This window comes from Pantherophis guttatus, chromosome 3 (genome assembly GCF_059756535.1).
Source record: "Pantherophis guttatus breed Tessera chromosome 3, ASM5975653v1, whole genome shotgun sequence".
Lineage (NCBI taxonomy): Eukaryota > Metazoa > Chordata > Lepidosauria > Squamata > Colubridae > Pantherophis > Pantherophis guttatus.
In genome coordinates this window covers 46412350-46438333 of record NC_142065.1, presented here as the reverse complement: position 1 = coordinate 46438333, position 25984 = coordinate 46412350, and the positions used below count along the sequence as shown (strand labels likewise).

The following is a 25984-nucleotide window of genomic DNA, read 5'->3' as shown; positions in this document are numbered from 1 at the left end:
CCTCAGCATTTTCTGCATGCCCCTTCATCTGAGACACTCCAAGCATCTCCTGTAACTGACCATCCTGTCTTTCTGAGATAGAGAAATCTTACTATAAGACTGCCAAGGAAAGAATGAAATTCAAGCTTTGTTTCTCTTTTGAAAAAAAGAATTCTTTAGTTAGAAGAATTATTTGCTGTTTACATTTGGCAGTACGTATGTGTGAACGAGTGTCTTGATCCATTTTGTCTTCACATGCCTGCATGTTTACCTTCAACAAATAATTGGCAAAGCCAGAAAATTGAAATCATAGTATCTTTTAAAAGCAGTTTTTTGCACTTCCCTCTCCTAGTTTTAATCTCTCCAACCATTCACCAAACTACAGATGTTCCAACTGTGGCCGCAACCACCATTTCAGAAACTACTGTCCCAACCACCATTACCGAAGTTGTAACCACCACCACAGAAGTTATAACCACTGCCACCACAGAAGCTGTAACCACCACCACAGAAGCTGCAACCACTACAGAGCCAGCAATCATCACCACACTTGTTGCTAGTACAATAGGTATCAAGTACTGAGCTCAGCTTCTGTGTTTTCCTCTTCTGTTTATGTTACCTGACTAAGCCCTTTCAGGGTCTTTCATATACTTTGAGCCTAATATACCAGCTTAACATCAAAGCATAGATGATTTCTAAATCAAGCAGAACCAGGATTTTCCTCTAAGCATAGTCATTTTTTTTTTGGCAGAATATTAATCATTGAATTATTTTTAAAGATTCACAATGATTCCAAATGCTAAAAAGATTATCCAGAACAATCTTGGAGCTATTTCTATAAAACTTTGTGTCTCCAGCATTACTTCTTAGTCTGCCATAGACAATCTGGATTCTCCTTTTCAAAGATGTCCTTTATAGACATCACACAAAGCCAGCCTCTGTTCATTTGCATTCTAATAGATTATGCATAGTTACAATGGGTAGAATACTAAAGTGGCATTATTTTTTTATTCGCAATATAGCATACCAAGGATCATCTAGGACTGAAATATCCCAATTATTGACATCTCTTCAAGGAATAGTTGATAATTAAGCAACTTCAGTCAGGATGGTTTGGAGTGGATCTCCGTGCAACTATATTACTGTTTTACTGTTCCTCATTTATGAAGTGGCATCTATTTATTTATTTTTTAAAAAATATAATGCCACCTACTCACAGCAACTCAAGGCATCTTACAGGAGATAAAAATAATAAAATAATAACCCCCATCCCGCCACCTGGCCGATAACACATACTCATACCAGCCATTTAATGGCTCCATCCCACTCTGGCTTCCCCAGGCCCATGGGCGGAATTACATCTTCAGGACCTTCCAAAAGAGTGTCCATACTAGAAAGCATAGAGATCCTCTATAAAAAAGATGGACTCCAAAATCTTCTAAGCTTAGATATACAGCTTGAAGATTCTAGCTCTGATCTGTTACCATCTGGAGAATCAAAACATTTATCACCAGAATCAATAACAAATTGAAATAGAACCAGAATCGGCTCTAACGCCAATTTAAAACACATTATCTCTACTGAGCAAAGTAACAGAAAGTCTTCCATTCTAAAGTTTTTCAAACTCATTAACAGCAGCTTTGCTTTGGATCTCCCTATGGAAGAGGTGGGCTTAAGTGTAAAGCAGTCAGTAGCACTCCAAGCTGTTGCCCAATTGCCTTTCTCATAAGAATTTATTGAAAGATTTTTTCACCACAGCCCCTGGCTAAACCTGGCCCATTTTAATACAACTTTGTCTATTGTCAATTTATTCTGCCATAGCAAACTTAGACCAGTTTTGTTTTGCTTTCCCATTCTTATTGATAGCTGGACAGGCAAAGACAGGCTCAGGACTTTTTACATATTTTTTCCTGACATTCCCTTGGTTTGGGAATAAAGATTAAAATATTTTAGCTGAAAAAAGTCTGCAATCTCTAAGTTTAATCACAAGACATTCCCACTTTATGCAAGAATATTCTTGTAGATAGATTTTTCCCATTCAGACATGCTCTTAAGGAGGGAAAATATTATTCAGTGCACAATTAGTTTCAAAGCAAAGAACTATTTAATTGAATTGCTCTAAACAAAGAATGCTGCCTCTGTTCACATTCCTGACATGGACAATTAATCATTTCCAGACAATCTTTGCTAAAAAAAAAAAAAAAAATACCTGAGATTCTTGATTAAAATGTTCTCAGTCTCAGTCCGGTGGTATTATTTGACGCAGAATTGGCCATGACATGACCAGCAGTGATTTTACAATCCTGATGAAAGTTAAAGCAAACCCTAATAATTCTGATTAAATGCTGTAATGATTGGAGTCCCATCACAAAAAAATGGAATACTCACGTGTATTCTAAGCCATGTTTACTCAACATAATGGCTGGCTTTCATCAGTATAAAGAGTTCTTAGTTGGTGCTTAAAACTATATATTATATGAATGACTTTGTCAGAGGTCTTCAAACTTGCAGCTTTAAGACTTGTGGACTTCAACTCCTAGCATAGGTAGCTGGAGAATTCTGGGAGTTGAAATACACAAGTCTTAAAGCTGCCAAGTTTGAAGACCTCTGGACTCTATAGTGTAATGACTAGAACAAGGTAGTAGTATATAGACATTTCAAAATAAAACTTCTATTGGGAACAGAAATATATTATCATGAAGATTAAAAAATATAGTTGACAGGAAAATGCTCTAAGTCACATTACATAGTGGCTGCATTTACTGTTTAAAAATGTGCTGCTATTAAAAAGAGGGATTGTAATAATTCACTTTATACAAAAAGCTTATAATCATATGCATATCTATGCAGAAGTAATTCAAACTGAATTCATATTTATATTAACATAATCCAGGTAAATACTGATAGAAGAGCAGCCTAAAGCAACAGCTTATGTTTCTGAGCTAAAATTGCCAAGCCAGCTAAACTTATCATAAAATCAACAAAGGACAAAGGATGATCAATGCGTCCTGTGCAGAATACTAACAAAAAAAGTTTTCTCTCTAGATTTGATAGACATTAAATCAGAGAGCTGATATATTTTAAAATACACTGAACTTTTCTTTGGTTTGATGCAGTGTTGAAGCAGAATATATTTGTGTTTCATAAATCTACTTAAACACACTATCAGGAACTGCTACTGCCAAGCCATTAAAGTGTTCAGCATCAGCAGTCCATTTATTTGAAAAGAATTCTAGCATGCAGTGTACAAGTTAGCTTTCATTAGAAGTTAGTGCTTCACTGTCAAAAGTTTCATTTAGGTTCCCGAGTGCAAACAATGCTTTTAAAATAATAAAACTGCACTAAGAGTCTCAGTCTCTTGTGATGAGTCTTAAATTGCTAAATCATTTGAGATCCTTCCTAAGTAGTTAAGTAAATTAAGACTCATTCGCATAGTAGCTTCTCACATACTTCTGTTCTGTGCTTCTCAAAAAGGGGAATATTTCCCTCTCTCCCCCCCCCAAAAAAAACCAGCCCTAGGACTTTTGTTTCTGAAAAAAGATGCCCCATAAATACCCACATCTTGGGATCTTAATTACATAAGCACATCTGTCCTACTTTGGAGTAGCTGTAGGAGCCAGCAGAAGGTAGCAAAAATAGCTCACAAATTTAGCTTACTGTAAATAAAAAAACAGTGGATTCCTAAAATATGGGTCATTGGGACATGCACAGTATTTGGTTTTATTGCGTTCTCAGGGCAGACAAAAAAAAAGAGGCAAACCTGAAGCAGATATATAAATGAAATTGAAAATGGAATTGCACAACACAAACCTCCTATGAAAGTTAGAAAGATCCCTGGTAAGCAGGGGTGAATAATATTATTGTCTGCATTACACTGTAAGGAAGAGAGGACCTATTATTGGTGTTCTGTACTAGTAATGATGCATAAAGAGCAAAGCAAAGAGTGACTATGTTACTTTAATGAAACACCATTTCCAAACTACTAGTCTGTAGCCAATAGACTAAGGGTCAAAGAAGTGATAGACAATTTTTTTCCCCACATGTTACCTATGTGAGAAATTGTTAATGAATCCAGAACTTTCACTTAAGTTGGAACACATTGTTTCTACATTATCTAGTTGACTAACTTCTGTTCTAACCTGTTCACCAGCTGGTGTTGGAAAGCTGCCGCCCATCTGGAATGTAAAAATTTCATCTAACAATAACTGGGCAAACATCACCTGGAACCACACATTTGATGCTGACACTGAATTTGTGGTTGAGTATAGCAACAGTAAGCATTGGGCTCATGGGAATGTTGCAGAGTACTTAATGCGCTGTAGGTCTTGTTTTCTCTTAGAGTTTTATTTCAATTAATTTTTACGATTCTGTATTTGTTGATGACTTTAGGCTCATGGACCAAACCACATTGTGGTGGTTCAAAAAAAAAATGTTATCCATAGAATTTATTGAATATATAACCCTAATAACTGCACCTAATATGACTGACTATAAAATATTTGATGTAATGTTGAAGAGATTTGTGTAATGTCTTGTGCACAGTTTGAAATAACGCTGTGCATACCATTCTACAGGGCCAAAGGAAAGGCTGTCTTCCTTTCTCTGGAATACTTTTTAATTTGTACTGCAGTTATAAATATATTTATGGAAATTTGCTGCTCAGAAACACTTTAAGAACTGCAGTCATAATGATGATTTACATTTATACACATCTAATCCAGTCTTTATGAGCCCAAGGTTTCCATGGATTTAAGTACTTACAGATCCATGTCTGACTATTTGGACATGGATTTCATATTCTAATTCCCCTGTATGGTTTTAATAAGAGTAGGTACATTACGTTTCCCCTTAACCTTTCCAAAACTGTAGATAAATTTAAAAACAACACATCAAGCCACTATGAAAGTATTCTCAGAGGAAGGTTTGTGAATATTATTTAATTCTTGGAAGTGGCAGACAATTATGACAATTCCTTCCTATCCAAATTAGAAATTTCTCAGAATCTGTGTGAAAATAGGCTCCTTTTTCCAGATAAAGGTTTTGTTTTTGTTTCATTTTGGTTTGAAGCAAAATGATTTTTCTGTATTTGGTTGCAATCACAGAACCATTTGTGTAAGAATCTTTCATCTGATTGTATCTGATTGATGCTGAAGCTGGTGCTTAGATTAGTGAAATGGTGTCTAGAAAATCGATTCTGCCAGTGGTGTAAGCTGGTTTATAAAACTCTTATAAACAAACTCTTGAACTTTGAATTGGGTGGGGTCTGAAACTCTAGATGTTCATCTTGCTGAAATATGTTAGCCAGCAAGCAATTATCATCATAGCCCAACTTGATGCTTGACCACACAATAATCTCTTCTTTTCTTTTTAGCTACCTTTGATATGAGATTTCTGTTTCCCAGGTAACAAAACAGTGAAATCTTCCCCTGCTAAAGGTTTTCTGGAGCTGAGTGATCTGATTCCTGGTGAGAAGTATATAGTGCGGGTTTTTCTCAAAGGCAATGAGTCTGTCTTCTCAAGTGAAACCTTTCATACAAGTCCAGGTGAGATGAATCTCAGTCTCCATGTCCTGCATTTGAGGATGCATCCCATTCCGAGCTTTCTGCTTTTCTGTGCTGCTTCTTCAGATGGAAGGATGAAGGCATGCATGAAGAAACATATCCATTCTTTCATCAATGTCAAGCACTCTGACCTTATTATACAACTATCGGAATATATCACTTTTAAACAGAATTTTAAGATTATCTTCTGCTTGCTTTTAAACTATTTATAGGTTTTTTTTAATGAAACAAATTCATTTTCCAAGAAATCTTATAACAAGGACAGAGACCTGTAATACTTAGACCTAAAGAATAAATTATGTTGCTAAAGAGCAAGGTATCTATTGCTACTGGCCTGTTTATGTTTATGTTTGAATGAGCGTGCACTGTTCATTGTCATCTTGCATGTGCTTATACAACTATTGGCAGTTATGTTCCAGAATATTTATCTTAAAAAAGGATTGTGTTGGCTATTACAAAATGATGGATCGGAGATTGCTGTTGCATGTTCATACTTACATATGGTCATATATTGTCATCTGAGAACTGTAGCAATTTACATTTGCAGAATATTGCTTTGTATCACCTGTTCATGTCACTAAACTCTTTGTAGGATTGCTTTCACATTGTTCCCTTCTTCTAAAATTGTCATGTGTTTCCTCATTGTTAGAGAGTATATAGACATATCATTACAACATATTTTGTGTTATTTCCTTATATTCTTCAGTTCTTGTCTAGTTCTTGTCTGACTTGTATAAGGCGGGAAGGGATTAACAATGCAATGCTATCTATGCAGTATGAGATGACAGAATTGTTTTGTGGGTTCTCTGATCTGTTTTGCTGTTAGTCGAAGTTTTTACTTTGCATTTCACTATACCAAAAATGCAGGAAAATTAATAATTATAACTGTATTTGGAAAATAGAAACTTGCTGATTAAGAGGTAAACTTAAACTGTGCTTTTGAATAATACAACTACAATCAACAAAACTAAGTTCTTCTGTAGATGGTTCCTAGCACTATCTTTTTAAGTAATAATTTTATTAAAGAGTACAAATATATCAATGAAAACTAATAGAAACTTCAAAAAGTTAAGAACAAAAGGTATAAAGTTCAGGGGGAAAAGAAAAAATATATAAATAACTTTCCCCTTGTCACACCAAGTATAAAAGCTTGTTTTGACAACTCATCTTCTCTTGAAAAATAAGACATCCCTTCATCCCGTATCTCATCTCATCTCTTTGTTTATAAACAACTCTTAAAACCTTGTCATTGTATCATAATCAACAAAAGTTCATTAAGGGATACCAGAAATAACAACACAACTATTTTAAATTTAATCCCAGAACCTAATTTATGATATTTTTTTCTACATCTCATCCTTTATCTATTAAAAAAAATTCCCCAAACCTCATAATTAAATCATAATCAATCAAAATTCATTAAAGATTGCCAACAAAAAACACATTAGTCAAATAGAATTAAAATATAAAATAGATTCTTTTTCCCATGTCATCTCTTCTAGAAACAAGACCTTAAAACATTGTCATTCAGTCCTAATCAGTAAAAATTCAATAATAGTAGTCACAGATAAGAAGATATATATTCTATCTTAATTAAATAAACCAACTTTGTATTCCTTATCCTTATTTTATACATATTTATAAATATAAATTTATATAAATTATATATATTTGTATATATACTCTATAATTCTAGTTTTTAGTCACTTCAAATAATGTTCTAGAACTTGATTTGTTGTTTAGTTTCTTTGTCTCTTCTTTAAAAAAAATTGAGATGTTTAACTGATCTCTTTCTTAAAGCTTGATTTTTTTTCATTTTTTGCTTTGTCTTTTGTCACAAAATCCTTCAAAGTTTTATTAGGGCTCTTTTGTACATCCAGTATATCCAAATCTACATTTAAATCAGTCTCAGGCGTATCTAATAGAGCTCCTATTATATCACAACATCATTTATATTACTTTTATCAATGATAGCAGATATTTAAAAAATTAATTTCTGAGTCCATTGTTCCAAAATGTCATTAAATGCATTTGGTGTTGAAATATTTTGCTCCACTATTGTCAAGTAATTTGTTTCTCCTTTAAATGCAATCTTTAGTTCCTTCTGAATCCCTGTAGTGTCTAAGCATTCAAGTCTTATCTTGTTATGCTTCTATTTTTAGAGTTTTACAACATTAGTTTTCCACAGAAAGGATTCATAGAATTAATTTTAAAGTCTTATTTCACATCTGTCTGGACCCTTAGTTCATTTAAATGTTCCCAAAACCAACACTCCAATCTTTTGCTGTTTAATCCAAAAAGTTTTTTTTTTCTGAATCTTTAACTTGGTATTTATAAATCTTTTCAGTACAGATTGAGGGAGACTCAACCAGTGAATCTCATAATTTCAAGGGTTCTCAATATATTAAAAACTGGGGAGGGGGGAGTAATTCCTAAAGGAATTAAGAGATGAGGATTGGTCAAACGTAAAGTTCTTAGACACTACATTATGCCTATGAGCCTCCTGAAATCCCTTGACTTTCAGTTGCATGACACCTAAGCAACCCCAGAAACATTGGATCCTGCCATCTACTTATGAGTTGCAGCTGTTGAGAATACATATGGGCAATTTTATAATCTCTCCTTCTCCAGAGACATCTCAGTAACTTGGATCCAGCATCCAGATGCTAATTCAGCCATAATGTTGTTTCCTCTGTTCAAGGACATCCATTCACCATTTCTTCTCTGGAAGTGACTCTAGCATTATCAACCAACAGTTATGCTTCAGTTTTCCAGTCTTTCTTTCCTATACAGATTTGTTCTGTTTAGAAAAAAATACAAGAAGCAATTGAAATATAGAAGGATTAGAAATTGTAGAATTATACAGCTGGAAGAATCCATTCTGTTGTTGAATCCAACCTCATGCTGATTATAGGGTTTAAAACAAGCTTAAACAAGACTTCTACCTGATTAGCTCCAATACAGTGTGAAGAATTGTTTTTGTACTTTTATTAATTCCTTAGTAGAATTTTGAACTGTAGATCTCGTCATGATATAGAACTATAATAGAAAGAAACATACAAGTCCTACATTGAGTAGATAATTTGTGCCCTTAACATTTGACGTAATCACCTAATACTTCTTTGAAAGGAGACTCCATAATTCCCAAGGATTATAGCTTACATAAATTGTTAGCATAAATGTGAAAAGCCAAAATACTAGCTGCTGCAGTGTTGCTTTCAAGAACCAGATTTTGGAAAGACAAACCTACCTCTCACTTGCAGATAAATCTCTGCCTACCCGCCTGCTTGCCCTTCCTTTTTAGGGGGAAAGGGCAAATATTCATTTTAAGTGTCATAAAGAGGTAGTTTAAACTTTGGAATTTAGCCCATTCTTTTTTTATAGTGCCACTTGGATACTATCTGCATTAAAAAAAAAAATCTGAGCTTGCCAAACAAAATAAAAGACTTGGAATTCTTCATTATGCAGTGATGAATGTCCAGGATTTAATCCTCTGATGTTTCGCAAATGACCCCTGAATCATTTGGTTTTAGTGCCCTCCTGTCTTTTTCCCTACTTTCTGGTAAAATGCATCTTATATGAGAACAGCCTGTCCTTGTCATGTATCTTTCACAGTCACACCTGTGACAAGAAAGCACTGCTCATTTTTCTTTTCTTTTTTAAAATCTCATCCATAATGTACACTCTTTTCTCTGTTAGCAGTACCAATGCACTGGAATCAGAAATAAATTAGAGTAGAACAACTCAGTGTTACAGAAATATAGCTGTATATGGAAATAACACAGCCTTCCCTGATTTATAAATATAATGATAAAGATATAAAAAGACATAGGGTTTTGACAATGTCTTAATAACCTATATTATATAGGGTACAGATTGATTGTGTTGCTGTATTGGCTTCATATGTTTTTTTCTTTTAAAATCTATGTTGCAATAGGAAGAATATATTTCAATTTATACTCCTACAGAACTAGCATGATACTATTTTCAGACTTATATCATACATTGCTGTTTTATACAATACATTGATCTATTGCTATCTAACCTCAGACTATTATTTGTTATACATTTAGCTTTGGATTCAGGCTTTCAAAAATGCAGGAGGGATTGGAAAGTGGATTGTAAATTCCAGTGGCCCAAAGTGACTTGAATGTTATTAAACAATAAAATTGTTTAAACTTATAGTTTTCCAATGGGCAATTTCCTGTCAGTATATTTGGAGCCCAGGATATTGCTTTGATCATATTTTTGAAAAGAAAAAAAAATGAAAATGTTTTGTTTGCTCAGATGAAGGCAAAGTGAGCTTGGAATTTTTCCGTCAGTCTTAATTTTTACTCTGATAGAATATAATTCTGGTCATGGCCCCTAAACATCTATTTGTTAATTGTTCATGCTATTATTTGTTAACAGTTTTTGAAAATACATACAATCATGGCAATACATAGATATTAAGTCAACAGTATTAATATTGTGCACCATTTTCTGATAGTAGTATAGAACATTCATTCATTCATTCATTCATTCATTCATTCATTCATTTTATATGCCATCTCACCTAAAAGTGACTCTAGGCAGCTTACAAACATTGAAACACTAATATAATATACCCTGTTTTCCCCAAAATAAGATCCCCTGATAATAAGCCCAATCAGGCTTTTGAGCACATGGCAATAAGACCAAGCACTTATTTCAGGGTTCAAAAAAATATAAGACAGGATCTTATTTTCAGGGAAGCACGGTATTAAAACTTCAAAATAATAAATAGTAACATTAAATTTGATTCAAAATAGTCAAAAATGGGGAGCAAGGGGGCAAAATGCCCACAAGGAAGAATAGCACACCCCCATTAGGGCCCCAGACCAGGTCTTCAAAACTTTTCGGAAAGCCAAAAGGGTGGGTGAGGATCTCACCTCAGGATGAGATCCTCATGATGTTCCAGAGGGTAGGAGTCATGGCACACTTCTCCTGGACCTTGCCAACCAGAATCACTTGACCAAAGTGGTCCATTGCAGGTCCTTTTATTATTGGCATTGGTGGGACGGGTCAATCCCACTGAGGTGACACAGTTCCTCAGATAACCTGGACGCATGCCATGACCTTCAGTCAATTAGCTTTGAAGAGAAGTTAGGTAGAGCTCATTCTAAAGTTTACTCCGTAGGAGTGTTGTCAATCTTACTTCACTATACAGGACGACCAAGCAGTGTTTTTCTTACTTGTAGGATGTCTCTCTTACATTGGGACTACTTAAGATCTCAGAGAAGAATTAATGGCTGCTCTGTTTTTAGGACTGTTTAAATAATATTCATTCATTCCAGATAGGAATAAATTACTATAATTCGATTATAAAGAATTTGTTCTCTTTAACTGGTCCTATCTAACTGATCCTTTCTTCCCATTGTACCACAAATACAGGCCATGTTGCACTGTGTGTGGCTTTGTTTTGATTTGTATCACAATATTACTCTAAAAATGAAGATTTTTTTTCCCTTCATCTCCATCCCAAAAACAGCTAAAGCAAGCTGTTCTGAAGATAGGATTGGTGAGAATTACAAGGCTGGTCAATCAATAAATCCTAGTGAAATAGAACAGCTGCACTGTATGATTGCTGTTTCAATTTCAGCATTGCCTGAGTGCAGGGTTTTGTGAATATGCTGAGGGAAATATTTCATTGTTGTAACAGCATTTTTTTTTTTTTGCTTTATCTGGCACTTTAGCTTATCTGAACTATTAACCTTGAGTCATTTAAGATTAATTATTTCACTTGAAAGCTTTTCTATACTTGCATTATTAACAAAATCAACTTTGATTCCCAAACCTTTAGAATGATTTTGTATTCCCTTTCTCCCCATTCTGTAGATTCAGTTAGCCTAATGCAAGTCTCAGATCCAGGCGATTAATAACATACTCCTTCCATTAGATGAATTGCATCAGTTCAAAGTTCCCTTTGTCCCATATTGTTACAGCTTTTAACAGGAAATGGTTCTGTACAGTATATTCACTGCCAGTAGAACTACTGAAAATGACAAAAATTAAAGGCCAGGAGATGCCCCTGACATTCGGTGGGGTTGATTTGATTAAACTTTTGGAAAAGCATCCTGTAGTAATGTAGATGCAGATTTTTTTTTTCATTCCTGTTTCATTGACAACAGAACATAAGTTTCTTCTTTTATATCAAATGAGGCAATAATTTATCCTACCTACTCAGATGTTGTATCCACACAGCAGCTCTCTTATCACAACTGAGCAGTCTCTTAATCACAGTGGCCAGAAATGGAATTTAGGGCTTTTGAAAACAAAGCACATGGTATACAGATCCATAGCCAACTTATGGAATAGGAGGCAGGAGAAAGTATAGGAACTGGACAAAATGTATACTGGTATATCCCATTACCCATTTGAAGTGTGAAATAGTAAAAATGGTCCTTTTTGTAATTGAGAGCTTGATAATGACTGAGATCATAAAGGCAGGCTGGAACCATGGACAGATCTAGAGCTTAGAACTAGATACTTATTCTGCCCTTCTAGGTCTGTAAAATGAACAGATAAAGCTAGATAATGAGCTGAAACAAGGAAGAGCCACTTTGCTGACCGGTCAGGAGTACACATACAGTAGTCTTTTTTTTTCAAGTAATGTTTATTTCATTATCAGATGAGAATAATACATTCTCTCTCTCTCTCTCTCTCTCTCTCTCACACACACACACACACACACACACACACACACACACACACAAACCGGGTACAGTAGTAATTATGCTACTGGACATTGTTAACATTATGATAGCTTAGGTAAGTTAAATCTTTAAAAATAGCGGGGAAAATATCAATGTTATACATTTTTAGAACATTAAGAAACTTAAGGTTGCTTGAATTGTACAATTGAAGCTAAGCATGGCATTCACAGACAAATGCAAAATGCATTAAATTATTTTATTATATAAAAAAGGTTTCCATTTTCTAATGCTTAATACTAAGGTCTTCACTGTACTGTTAATTATTATTGTTTATAAATGTTTAAAAAGGGAAAAGGGAAAAAGAAGCCGCTTAGACAATAGATAAGTGTTTGAGGTTTGATTCCCTCTTCTTTATACACCAGCTGATTTGCAGTATTTATACACATTTAGACCGTCTTAGAATCCATAGTGGTAGTGTTTGTATTTGCTTTGCTGCTTGCTTCATTGTGTATATGGAAACCATTTTTGACTGAATTTGGTTAAACTTCTGTTGCAAATATATGCTGTTTGTTTTGTCGTTAGCTCATACTGTTGAAGATCCCAATTAAATATCATTTAGTGTTGTGTCTGTCTTCCAATATTGGGTAAAGTTTATTCTTGCTGCTGTGAATATATAGTTCAATAAATTATGTTTCTTGCTAATATATTCTGAAATTATACCTACTTAAAACACTGATTTAATTTCAGATTTACTTTCTAAAAGTCTCTATATGGAACTATGTATATCTTTCCAATAATTTTGAGAGTTTTTTTAGATGTCCAGAAGTGCACATATTCTTTTTATTCCTAGCCCAACCAGAAGTCTCATTGCTATCTAATTGGAGAGATCTAGGACTGTTAAGATTGACTCGCAATATTCTTTAGCAGCTGCTAGAATCGTAACTGTCCAACCAGGGTCACCCAATAGCAACATTACCTTCTTCCGCTGTCTCTATTGCTATATAAACCAAAGAAAACCCATCATGTTTTTGAGAATGATGTCACCTGTTAACCCTACAATACCTATTATATCATGTTTAGTTTAAAAGATTATTAAAATCACTATTTTTCTAGCTTGAAACTTCAGAGACTGGACATATATTTATTATGTACCGGTAGTAGTATGTAGTAATGTTATGATAATTGTGATGGTTTTCCAGCATTGAAGATGATTTTATGTGAAGATAGGAAATCAAATAAGTTTTATTCACATCTAACATGTACACAGCATATGTGGATTGAGTTAAAAGCAAGTGGCCTCTGGGATATTTGCATTCTTCCTGTAATCAAACTCTTATTGCTAGCAAGTATTACAGAAGTTAGCACTTAAAGTAAGCCCAAAGAGCGTGTAAAAAGGCCTGCTAGCTATCTATGTAGACTTCATTATAATATTGGCAGGACTTCAGTTCTGTATGGCTGCAATAATCTTCCATTAGTGCTATTTGTGATATTTCTAATTTATTGTAGATATCTTGAAAGCTGCTTATATGTGTTACTTCCTACTGGTGTTCTGATGAAGCCATTAGGTTCTGGACTAATAGCACAATTCTAGTTTAATTCATGAGGAAGAAAAATTCTCATTGATTTTCATGTCATGAATTCAACCATTAAGGCTTTTCACAATTTGTTCCAAGTGAGTCATCCCTGCGGTAATGCTTTCATACAATCTTGATGAGTTGTTTTTTTTTCATGAAGCTTGAAAATGCACTATTTTGTTTAAAGTGCTCTTTATTTTAGAAATTTCACATTGTCTTTGCCCAAGAAAATCAAGTGCTACAGAAAGTAGGAATTGATAGATCCTGTTCATACAGTATATAAGAGCCCATTTAATCATTCCTGTTATTTACTATTTAACAGAGTACTTAGAAAATTCATTAAGTGGATAGTATTTCATTAAGTGAATTTATATCTTCATTTTTCACATGAAACAATTCACAAATAAACTCAAATTACTTGCTATCAACTTTCTTTGCACCACACTGAAAATATGGGAAAATCTATAAGGAATATCATAGACTAGTAAAATAGCTATTCTACAGAATAGCTGATTATAGGGAAGTACAAACAATTCATCTGATCAAATCCTTGACCCCTTAGCTAATCTGCAAGGATAAAAATCCTCACATATATACTCCACTCGGAGGAACAAAAATAGCCCCCCTCGTTTTTTCAGCACATGCCCTGTTCAGTTAGTTTTCAGGTTGCTGGGGGTGCTGCCACAGCCACAATTTTGGGGACTGGTCCAACTTTAAATGGTTACTGAACTAATTGTCATAATTTGAAGACTTACCACAGTCTTCATAGTCCATAGTTGTTTCTGAAATGATGCAAAGCTATTATCTAGAGGCACCCCTACTTTGCTCCAAATTCCTCTCCTGAATCTTTGCTTCATTCATATCATAATCTAACTAAATTCTACCATTTCAGTTCTGATTAAAGGATTTTCCTCCTTGTAGCATTTTGGAAAATATTTTGATTTGGATACAGAGCAACTTGTAATGTAGCTCCTTTAAGAATAATGAGACAAATGGTAACTAATTCTGGTGTACATCAACATACTGACTATGTTAAAAGCATATGGCTATGTTAAAGGCATGAATATACTTTGGAAGTTATATTAACTTTGAGCTCAAAAAGCTCAGATGAATGTAAAAATAAGTGACTGCAGGTGGGGGAAGATTAGAATAAGTGCACGATGACATTGTCACGCAACTACCACAATTTCCATGCTCATGTCAGAGTATGTGTGACACAACTATGTAAATGCTGCATTCCCATTATAATAACACCCTCATTTGTTACCACTGATTGTAAAGATTGTAGAATTGTGTAATTTCTCAAGGTGACAAACCATAATGCAGTATTATGCTTATTCTCTTTTAATATAAATGGAATAGTAACATAAAATAGTATTAGTGAAATAATTCAGCAGTGGATGATCAGCATCCTGTAGTGCATCTGGCAAGTCCTGTTATCATGACGGCTTTCTCATACCATTGGAGTGGTGCCACTCATTTCTGTACTAGTGGGAATTGGCAGTCATGTACAGATTGCTTACCCCCAGCCATTACATTGATACATTGGGACTGGGAAGTCAATAAGAGCTTCAGAAAAAAATGAATCACATGCAATTGCTTCACAGGGGAACATTGATTTATCTTAGGCTTCTATTCCCTATGGTTTCAATGCCCTCTTTTAAAACATTAATTTTTCTCTTCCAATAATATAGCAGTCGCTATATTGGAATGGGGTGGGCAGAGCAAATGGAACAGTGGTAGAAAAAGAGGTAGAATCTTCCACTGCTGTCAGGACTTATTCTGCAGGGTTAAATCTTTCTAGAATTTCACCAATATTTTTGAATTTCTATAACATTGTGGTGGCAATTGAATCTTAATGATTCGGTATTAAACTGATCAAAATTACAAGATGAAAGAGCACAACCTGATTATTCAAGTGCTACAAGGAATTTCTTCTGATTCTGATCCCACTTACCATATTCAGGAAACTGAATGATGTGTTGGAATGATTTTTTTTTTCATTTAGAAAATCTGTTTATTTTATCTGTGTACTGGATAAAGCTAAGCCTTCTTGTGGGGAACTTCATACCCTCTTTTGAGGTATCAAAGACATTTTCCTTTACTATAAAGAGAGATCAAATCTGTTATCCGGCTGTTTTAGGTTTATTTTTTTTTCCTGCTTCCTCTTTGTATATCCTTCCTTGGTTGGCCAAGTTTGCACATATTTCTCTTCCCCAATTTTTCATCACTGTTGGAATGAATCTAGACTACGGTTGCTAGACATTAGCTTGTGGTACAGTTATATACAAAATAAAACTTTGTGCACAGAGACATACACATGCCAATCACGCACACTGGAGGAGCATGGTTATCAAAGACATCACTCCCAAAATATGAACATTGGGAATCAATGGGACTGGATCAAATTACTCTGGCTTGGTAATTCATCACTACAGTGTGGATTGTTCTATTCTATTAATTTTTCTTTTTTCAACTCCTTAAAATAGCCTATACTAAGAATCAAGGGGACATTGCAACTCAAGGCTGGTTTATTGGACTGATGTGTGCCATCGCTCTCCTGGTCCTGATTTTGCTGATAGTTTGCTTTATTAAGAGGAGCAGAGGAGGAAAATATCCAGGTAAGAGAAATAGCTATCGTTGATATAATGCTCTTTGTTTGATTTATTTCAAAATATATAATTCAGAATCTAATTAATTTTTCTAATCTGAAAGCACTAGAAAGATTTATTCCCAGAACCATTGAACAACTGGGACGCTAAAAAAGAATTAATGTTATCAAAACAGGGTAAAAGGGATTTCTTGCTAGATAGGGATGTTTTGTTTCATTATTTACATTAAGATTTGATTGAATTTATGATGGTTATAAAACTGTTAGCTTATTTTCTGGAAAAGGATTATTATCATGTTCTCCCTTTGGGAAAGGAATCCTTTCTTTTCATCTTTGTCTTTGAGCTGAATTAAATCATTTTAACTACTCTTTTCATTCTTTTATATTTGGTATCAACCTTTAGCACCTTAAGTAGGTAGCTTTCTTGTGTTTTATTTCTTGTTTTATTTAGAAATCAATTTTTAAGGCTTACCAAGTCGTAATAATTTGGATGGCATATAAATTAAAAATACATCCAATACAATAACCAAGACAAAAACAGGAATGAACGTAGCCAATATATTCATATCCTCCTAACCTATTACCTAGGGAAAGAAACAGATCTTCAGTAGCCATTTTAAAAAGGGCTGAGACTAGCAAACTTCCAGGGTGATACTATTGGACAGGATAGGCTCTGCAACGGAAGGGGGTTACATCAGATGATTTAATGATGGAACCTGGAACTTGTCCCACCGTTGGACAAAAACAATGAGAGATAGGTGGTCCGTCAGATAGCCCATCCCTTTACCATGAAGGGCTTCATAGGTCACAACCAGCATCTTGATTTGTATCCTGAAATCATTGCAACTTACACAACAGATTTATTACATGGAAGAACTGAGATACACCCATAACTGCTTGAGTTGCACCATTCTGGAACAAAGGCAGCCCCTAGACAGTATAGTCATGATACAGTATATATATAGTCATGGTATGTGTGTGTGTGTGTGTGTGTGTGTGTGTGTGTGTGTGTGTGTGTGTGTATATGTATATGTAGGTCTTTGGTTATTCGGCTCTTCTCCCACGTAAAATTGGAAGTGTCTTGGCGGGAGAAGACCTGAATAACCAAAGACCTACATACAAACACCCACGAAAACCTCAGAAAACATATATATATATATATATATATATTTCTTTTGATTCATAGGTATAAATGTGCGATATTTTTGCAATCAGGGTTTTTTCCTATGTTGAAAGATGTTAAAATGGCCATGGTGGGATGAAATCTCTATTCATCACATCGCACATTTATACCTATGAATCAAAAGAAATAAATATTTGACCTCTACAGGGAGGAGTCACAAAATATGGGTGTGTCTGGCTGAAGAGGCCTAAAAAGGCCGAAATAGTGCTATCCCAGTCTCCCATAAGTCACAGAAGAAACAACATAAAATTTCTGACAGGTCTGAAAGTGATGAATAGAGATTTCATCCCACCATGGCCATTTTAACATCTTTCAACATAGGAAAAAACCCTGATTGCAAAAATATCGCGCATATATATATATATATATATATATATATATATATATATATATATATATACATACATATATATATATATATATACATACATATATATACACATACCCTAGAAATAAGTCTAAAATATGATCTGTTCTTGACATTAGTCATAATACTAGATAAAGAGAAGCCAGTTAAACAAATAAATTAAAAACATTATACTTGCTCATTGATTTATTGAGGAAAATGACTTAAAGCTATATAAGTACCACTGTAACTGGCTAAGGCAGATGATTTAGCTTTCCTTCTGGTGTGCGCAGGATTGATTTGCATAGAAAATATGCAAATTGGATCAATGCTTTTGAGTTTTTAATTGTTTACATATATCTTCCCAGTGCGAGCAAATAAAGATGTGCCCCTCGATCCTGATGATCAGAAGGTAGATAATGGATCATTTGATTACAGGTATGTTTCTCACTCAACATATATATATCAGGCATTTTCTATCTGCTTGCCATTACAAGTAACTCCTTTCTAATTTCATTTTCATGAATTTACATTTTACTCCTCTTTATCCTTCCAGTGTTGCTTAAACTATCTACCAAAAGAAGCACCAATCTATGTATTTAAAATATATAAAAATGAAATCAGCATTTTTAAAATTCATCCACTGAAGTCTATGAGTGAAAGATACGTAGGCATACATATAAACACATGCATACACATAGAGACATATCTCTGCACATCAGAACCATCCTCATGAAGGATGGAATTCCTCTAGGCTGAGTCATCCAAATGTACATGAAATATAATCTTTCATTGTCTGACTCAATAGTACAGTTCCAATAATTTTGTATCGTCTGATTTATCTATACAAGTAGATCGGTTCTAATTCCTTTTGAAATCTGAAAGGATAACACAGTATCCTTAATGAGAATTTAATCACTTTTGAATGTTGAATGATGAGCTCTCTTGAGTGGGGATCATTACATCAGATAAGAAAGGTAGGCACTGTGGGAGAGTTAGCAATTTCCAGAATCTTCTTTGGTCTGTAGTGCAAAAACAGACATGAGTAAAAACATATGCCTCCTTCTGCTAGTTCAACCCCAGAAATTGGAAGAATAAACAGCGAGTAGGTTATTTCTTAGGAAGAATAAGCCTACATTTCTAAAAACCAGTGAGAAGCTTCATATTTCTGATTTACTGAAGGATATTTGATAGCCTCTATGAATCTACTAAATTTTTCTGACAATTACAGTGTTTTAACTTCCAGTACCATCACTACTTCATGTAAATCAGAGACATCTTTTTAAGGACCACAGCCACTTTTTCTCTTGATTTTTCAAAGCAAAAGTGTGTTCTTTGGCTGTTCACAGATGGGTCCTGAATTCAAGGTTTACATTTGTTTCACCTTTACTTCCAAGGAACTGAAACAGGTAAACACTGCTACCACTTGCTAAATTAACCATATTTTGTGAGCCTGTGTAACTTGGCGCTTCAGTCCCTTGCTTGCTATTAAACAAACAAGCAAACAAAAAGAAATGTCCAGCTATTCTAAAACTGTAGGATGATTTATTCAAAATACAATTGCTCTCCTCCCAAATTCAATACTTTTATTTTAAAGCTAACAAGAATAAAAATGATAAAAAAGCTTTATTAAAATTGCAGTGCAAGGTCTGGCATTATGTATATAAGAGCCATGGTTGCAGAGTGGTTCGAATGCAGTACTGCAGGCTAACTCACTGCTCACTCCAGGAGTTTAATTCTGACCGGCTCAAGGTTGACTCAGCCTTCCATCCTTCCGAGGTCAGCAAAATGAGGACCCAGATTGCTGGAGGGCAATATGCTGACCCTGTAAACCACTTAGAGGAGGCTGTAAAGCACTGTGAAGCGATATATAAGTCTAAGTGCTATTGCTATATGAAGCTGTTTGGAGAATTGACTACAGGATTTTGAAAAAAAGCAATGTGTAAATCTTGTAGTGCCAAATCATATTAATTAAACTGCTTGTTCCCTTCCAGAGTTGTTTTTGAACAATGTGGTCACAATTCCAAAATATATTAATTATGATTAAGAATTCTTCAAGCTACTCAAAGCAAAATAAAAAGTAATTTGGGTTTGTTTAGTAGATTGAATAAATGAGTTTCTTGGGAAATACCATATATCATTCATGACTTATCAAGACAGACGTGTACTCTAGTATTTTTAGTTAACTTGAAAAACACTATCTTGACACTATCATTTGCAATGAAAGTTGCAAAGATGATGTTACATTATCGCAAAGAACACATTAGCACAAAATGGATGAAGAGTGGGTAAAGATACCAGCCATCAAAAATGTTGACCCTGGCATAGAACCAATTCCAAACATTTAGAACTGCCTGTGTTAATTGATTACTAAAGTATTCTTATGATTGTTTTTGTTTGTCCTGATTATTAGGAAACTATCTTTAACAGTAAAATCTGGGCTGAGTTGAATATTCATCTGAAGCAGTAAACTGGCTGAATCATTTTATTTTACAAATATCAGTTTCTTATTTGTGCAAGAGAAAAAAATCTATGATATAAAATATTATACTTTCTTCCACTGGAGCCCTAGAAACAGGGCTTTTTGTTGCTTTCTCCCCCAAAACATGGCTGCATAACTTAATGCAGGATGTTAAAGAAGTGACAAATCACATAAGAAGTCAGAATAGAAGAGAAAATGATTAGCTGACAGAGAAATGTGGCTAATTAAGATTCATAGTCATTGAGATGTGACAGATAGCTTTTGAAAGTGAACAGGATATAAACTGGCATGTTTTCTTTATTTGTTCTCTTCCTAATTCACTGAAATATGTCTGACACACTCTGATCATGTCCTTCAGAGCTGTAAAAGCGTATGCATAGAGCATGCCAATGGCCACAGGCTATAATTAAGAGATATACTGTCATTTCTTTCTACTCTGCTGCCAGACTTATAGTCTCCTTACAAGAGGAATAAGCTATAAAGTCTTTAGCCATTAATAGCGCTCATTCTACTAAACATCTGACTTAAGAAAGAGAGAGAGAGAGAGAAAGGAAAGAGAACAACTAAAACCTTATACCAATTGTATTTGTTCAATCTTCCTTCTCCCTTCACTCTTCATGTTTTAATACAGTCTATCTCTGCCAGGCTCCAAATCAGCTTAATCCTGGTATTTTCAGTTGCAGGCCTGGTGATAGTGAAATCAGAACATTAGCAATGCTTATTTAAAGCCAGAAGACTTATTTTCACCCAATCTCTTTGGTTCCTTGAATGTTGGCTAATGATTTCATATGAACTCAGATAGTATATTTCTGCACTCGAGTGATTTTTGTGACTACTTTCTGGCACCTACAGATTTTCTGAAGATGGAAATATTCTGATAAGATCTGCTGCTTAGTTTTCAGGACTCTCCTTCCTCATAATGCTAATCAACCCTGTTTTCTTTAAAGCAGGGGTCTCCAACCATGGCAACTTTAAGACTTGTGGACTTCAACTCCCAGAATTCCTCAGCCAGCAAAGCTTCTACTCCCAGGAATTCTGGGAGTTGAAGTCCACAAGTCTTAAAATTGCCAAGGTTGGAGACCCCTGCTTTCAAGGATAGAGAGTCTGTCTAGAACACAATGAAAATGTTCTAAGAAACAACTAATGTGCTTTTTTCCTGTTTCCCACTTTATTTCTATATGAACGAATTTCTATATAAATATACAAAAGAGGTGGACTTTTCCCTCTAGATCTATGATATCTACTTCCCCCCTCATCTAAAAGTCTCTTTGTGTAGGAAACTCCAGCACATAATTCTTTTTCCTCCTCCTTCCTCTTTGGAGCATTTTCATCTAAGGCTGAGACCTTTCCTGGAGACCCTTTTTTTTTGGCAAGACCATGCTTTGTTTTACTTCTCTGAGAGAGTGTGACTGATTAAAGCCTTCAGACGTATACCGGCTTGTTTAGTTGGACTAAAATCGCTAAAATGAGAGCATGTCTGGAGTGGCAATGAGAGTTTGCCACCATGGCTCAGCTTTGAGGGTGCCCAGCTGGGAAGGGAGGGGGGAGTATCATTGACATTTATCAACAAGTAGTTGCTTTTTTATGTTACTGCACACAATTAGCAGTTTGTGTTTTAAATTGGCTTTCATTTGGTACTTTAAGATGCTTAGCCCTTCCAGAAAGTAAGAACTATTACAATTACTATTATTTATTTAGTGTTGATCCCTAAACTTCAAGACTATATTATTTTGCTCTCTGATCAGGTTCTTTTTGCTTCTCTCCTTGTTTTATTTTCATCTGTTCTTGTCCTTTTCACTTTATCCTTCTACATGGACCATGAAGGTCTCTTGAAAGGTAGGAATGACCCAAACCCTTGCACACACTTTCTTTCAGCACTTCTAAGCATATCTAATTTCTAACTCCCTTCCATGTTTCTGTTCCAGCACTTTTCATCTAACAGAGTTAAACAGAAATTTCTTTCTTATTCTGGAGATTCAGGTGTCCTGTGTCCATAGAGTTGCATTCTGACTGTAGATTCAGACCCAATACCATATCCAATGACATTGCAGTGGCCCTAGCTTCATTCCTTTTTCTTGACTAATATTTATATGTGCAGTGAAAATCTGCACACTTGAGTAGTGATTACTGTCATGAAAAAGGGTCTACTGGATTACAGGCTTTTGAGTAGCTCCATATTATCTGGTAAGCTACTGGTATGATATGGCCATCATATTTTAAAAGCAATTATAACTGACTTCACTTACTGGGCACTAAAACGAAAGAAGCATGGTCAAGAAGATGCCAATAGTTTCAGAAGTTCAGATTGAAGATCTTTCATTCACAAATTATTCCTTCCAACATAATGCAACTCTTGAACATGATGCTCCCAAACCAATTTCACTTGTGGCGTGGTTGACTGTATTTAATATATTAAATAAACTGCAAGATTTATCTAATAAGCACATTGTATTTGTGTGTTAAAGGCTCAATTCATTTATTTTCCTAATATATTAACAAGGCAGTACGGTTACTTGTTTGGCTTGCAATCCAGAGAGCCGTGTGCAGAATATCAGAGTATTTGCGGCATGTCAAACAGCATTTCTTACATCTGCTTTTCAAAGCAGTCCTCTAGAACAACAACAGGATGACTTCATGGAAGAAGACAAAAGCAAAAAACACTTCATACAGCATACATTGCTGTGTGGTTCTCTGGAATCCAGGCTTTGTGGGATCAAAATAGGAAATCCCTTGAAAACTTTACTGCCATTAAATATGGAAGGGGCAAATTTTCATTGCAATTACATTTTATTAAAATACTTATTTTAACTTGAAAACAAATATCTGTAGCATCTGTGGCTTTTGCTGTTCTTGTCTTTATGCCTTCTTATAATGCTAACCCATTCTGCCTCAAAGCTTCTCTTGCCTCAAGTTCAATTACTTGCCCAAACCCTGATAATGAAATTAACTTGTGCCATTACAAGCATGTTAATTCCCGGTTGCAAAACATGAGATTTACAGTTGTCTAAGATATTCAAAAGTAGCATGTACGCATTTTTCAACATTGGCTCCTTCCAAAAGGAAAAGAAATTCCTCTTCTCATTGCAAATAAAGAATGTTGTACCTGGGACTGCAAGTAACCTAGAATGATTATCTGCTGGCAATTCAGACCACATCAGAGCTTGCAAGATGCAACTTTCAATATTATAGAACTTATCTATTGGACATAATATGATGAGAAAAAGCAAATGAATTGGCAATACTGGAAACCAAAAGTCATTTGTGATATTAGTATATCTATTAATTTTTGCACAACTTGCAAACAATTAAAGGAATACATCTCACATGAGTATTCAGTAAAGCCTTTCAACACTTCAGACTTAAAGATAAAAAGTGTTAGAGTTCAGGGGTGTTGGTCATGCCTCTGGAAAAGAGAAATTGCATGGATATGGCATCAGTCTGCAGCTCCGAAAGTAACCATATCTTTTCCTGAGATTGTGTGGTGCCTGCAGAGGACAGCTATACTATCCTGAAGAAAATGTAGCTGCTTTAAAGTGTTGCAGAGAAGTGCTGTGTTCACACTTCTGTGTACTTTAAAGTGCATTTTGGCAATCAAATCCAAACTTCACTATCCTCAGGACTCGTAACTATCAACAAGACTTAGTCCTATGAGTCTCTTTCGTCTTTTTAAAAAAGACTCAAAATAGTTAACCCATCTTACAAATTTTGCAGAAGCTTTCTCGAGGTGGCAAAGAGAAATGTTATTATATGTCAGTTAAAGGTAAATGTTCCCTTAAATTGAGCTTGCTTGCTATATATTAATGCAATTTTCTTGGTGCCAATATGGTCATCATTTGTCTTTGCCATTTTTTTTCCCCAAGTTTCCAATTTAGCCCCTAGAGACCTGAGCTTTTCTGGTGGTGTCCTGGGTACAATTAACAAGGTTTGACTTAAGACATTGCTTTTTTTTTCTTCTTTCTTTATTTTTTAAATCAGGCCTGCATCATTTTTTTTAAAAATTGCTTTCATATGAAACAGCCAAAATGAACCTTAAAAAAGATTTTTGTCCTCTTTAGATCTGCTGAAAGACTTTCACTTAAATTGTCAGTGAGTGCACTTTGGACAAAGTGTATCTTTGATGAAATGGGATTTATAGAAACTAGAAGGCTCAGAACTATGATATATTATTCTCCTATTTGGCTTGCTAATTTTTGCTTTTGGTTCTTCAGGATGACTTTTCTTATCATAACACTGAGGAACTTCCTTCTCCTAATTTATTTGAAAAATGTTACTTTTTGCCCCTAAATTTTTCCAGGCATCTGTATTTACAAAGATGTCACCATATTTTCCTGGATCTTTATGCACAGTTGTTGCCTTTTTGTGTATCATCACTTGGACACTGCTTTCAAATTCTAATATGATGCTTTCCTTTTAAACCATATTTTCTTATGTCTGATGGCTCTCCTTTTCCTTTTAATGCAGTGATGAAGACAACAAGCCACTGCAAGGCAGTCAGACCTCCTTAGATGGCACAATAAAGCAACAAGAAAGTGATGACAGCTTGGTGGACTATGGAGAAGGAGGTGAAGGACAGTTCAATGAAGATGGCTCCTTTATTGGCCAGTACACAGTTAAGAAGGACAAAGAGGAGACAGAAGGCAATGAGAGCTCAGAAGCCACATCACCAGTAAATGCTATCTATTCCCTGGCATAACACTATATGTTGAAGCAACAGCAGCTAAATAAAGAAATAAGTTGGTATGGGTCAGCAGAGTCACCATCAACAAGAGAAAGCAATCAGGGTAGGGCAACGAAGGCCAAACACACAAACCCAACCAGTGCCATCATCTCTTTAGCAAACGGCATAGATGCACTGACTGCTGAAGTGATCATACTGCAGCTGAAATCTGAGCTAACCCACCAGAGACCAGCTGAAGAGCAGAATGCAGAGATTCTGTGCCCCAGGCTTCAGAACTTGGACTGAAATAAACATCCCTCTATACCCCCTTTGTCTGATTTGTGAGATAATGCAATTTCCTTCATTAATAATGTATACAACTGAGTTGGGGAGGGGGATCCTTTTTTTTAAGGATTTGATGTTGTCCTCAGAAAAAGAAATATCTGAATATGGGGGGAAACTGGAGTAGGGAGTGGTGATTAAAAAAAAAGCTGAGCACATTATGGCACGCCCCTTGCTAAAACAGCATGAAACCACATTGCAGAATCAGTTATTGATTTAAATGATGAACTGTTTTATAAACAGGAACTTTTCTGAACATTTACTTCTATTGGAGATCATTGTAGACAGGCCCTAGCCTATGCTTTTTACTAAGCAAGGTATATGCTGCTTCTTCCTGTGAGATAAAATGGTTCCATAATAAGCTTCATTCAGTGTGGAAGCTATCAAATGGGAAAGGGCAGGATTGTTGCATTGACTGAAGATCTCACTTTTAGCTCTGTATTTCAATTTCTGCTTCCCATAGAAACAACAATATGAAGTTGTGCTCTACCCATGCTATCAAAGAGTTTAATGGAAAAGTTGTATCTCTGTCAAAAAAAAAAAAAAAGCAAGAATAGGAAAACAGGATTGGACTG

The 25984-nt window shown here is 35.1% G+C and overlaps 1 protein-coding gene across 25 annotated transcripts in view; it reads left to right on the top strand.

The window, feature by feature from the left end:
• The window catches only part of NFASC (neurofascin), a 168523-nt gene extending 143129 nt beyond the window's left edge, over positions 1-25394 (top strand). For 13 of the 25 annotated variants that reach the window (XM_087889450.1, XM_087889445.1, XM_060689759.2 and 10 more), the window contains 6 exons: positions 365-547; positions 4130-4252; positions 5382-5522; positions 16278-16409; positions 18297-18366; positions 24872-25394. In XM_087889450.1, coding sequence (XP_087745576.1) covers positions 365-547; positions 4130-4252; positions 5382-5522; positions 16278-16409; positions 18297-18366; positions 24872-25103 — 881 coding nt within the window. In that variant the 3' untranslated portion in view covers positions 25104-25394. The remainder of the gene's footprint in view (positions 1-364; positions 548-4129; positions 4253-5381; positions 5523-16277; positions 16410-18296; positions 18367-24871) is intronic. The other 12 variants (XM_087889457.1, XM_087889461.1, XM_087889454.1 and 9 more) reach the window with 1 other exon arrangement.
• Positions 25395-25984: the final 590 nt, after the last annotated feature.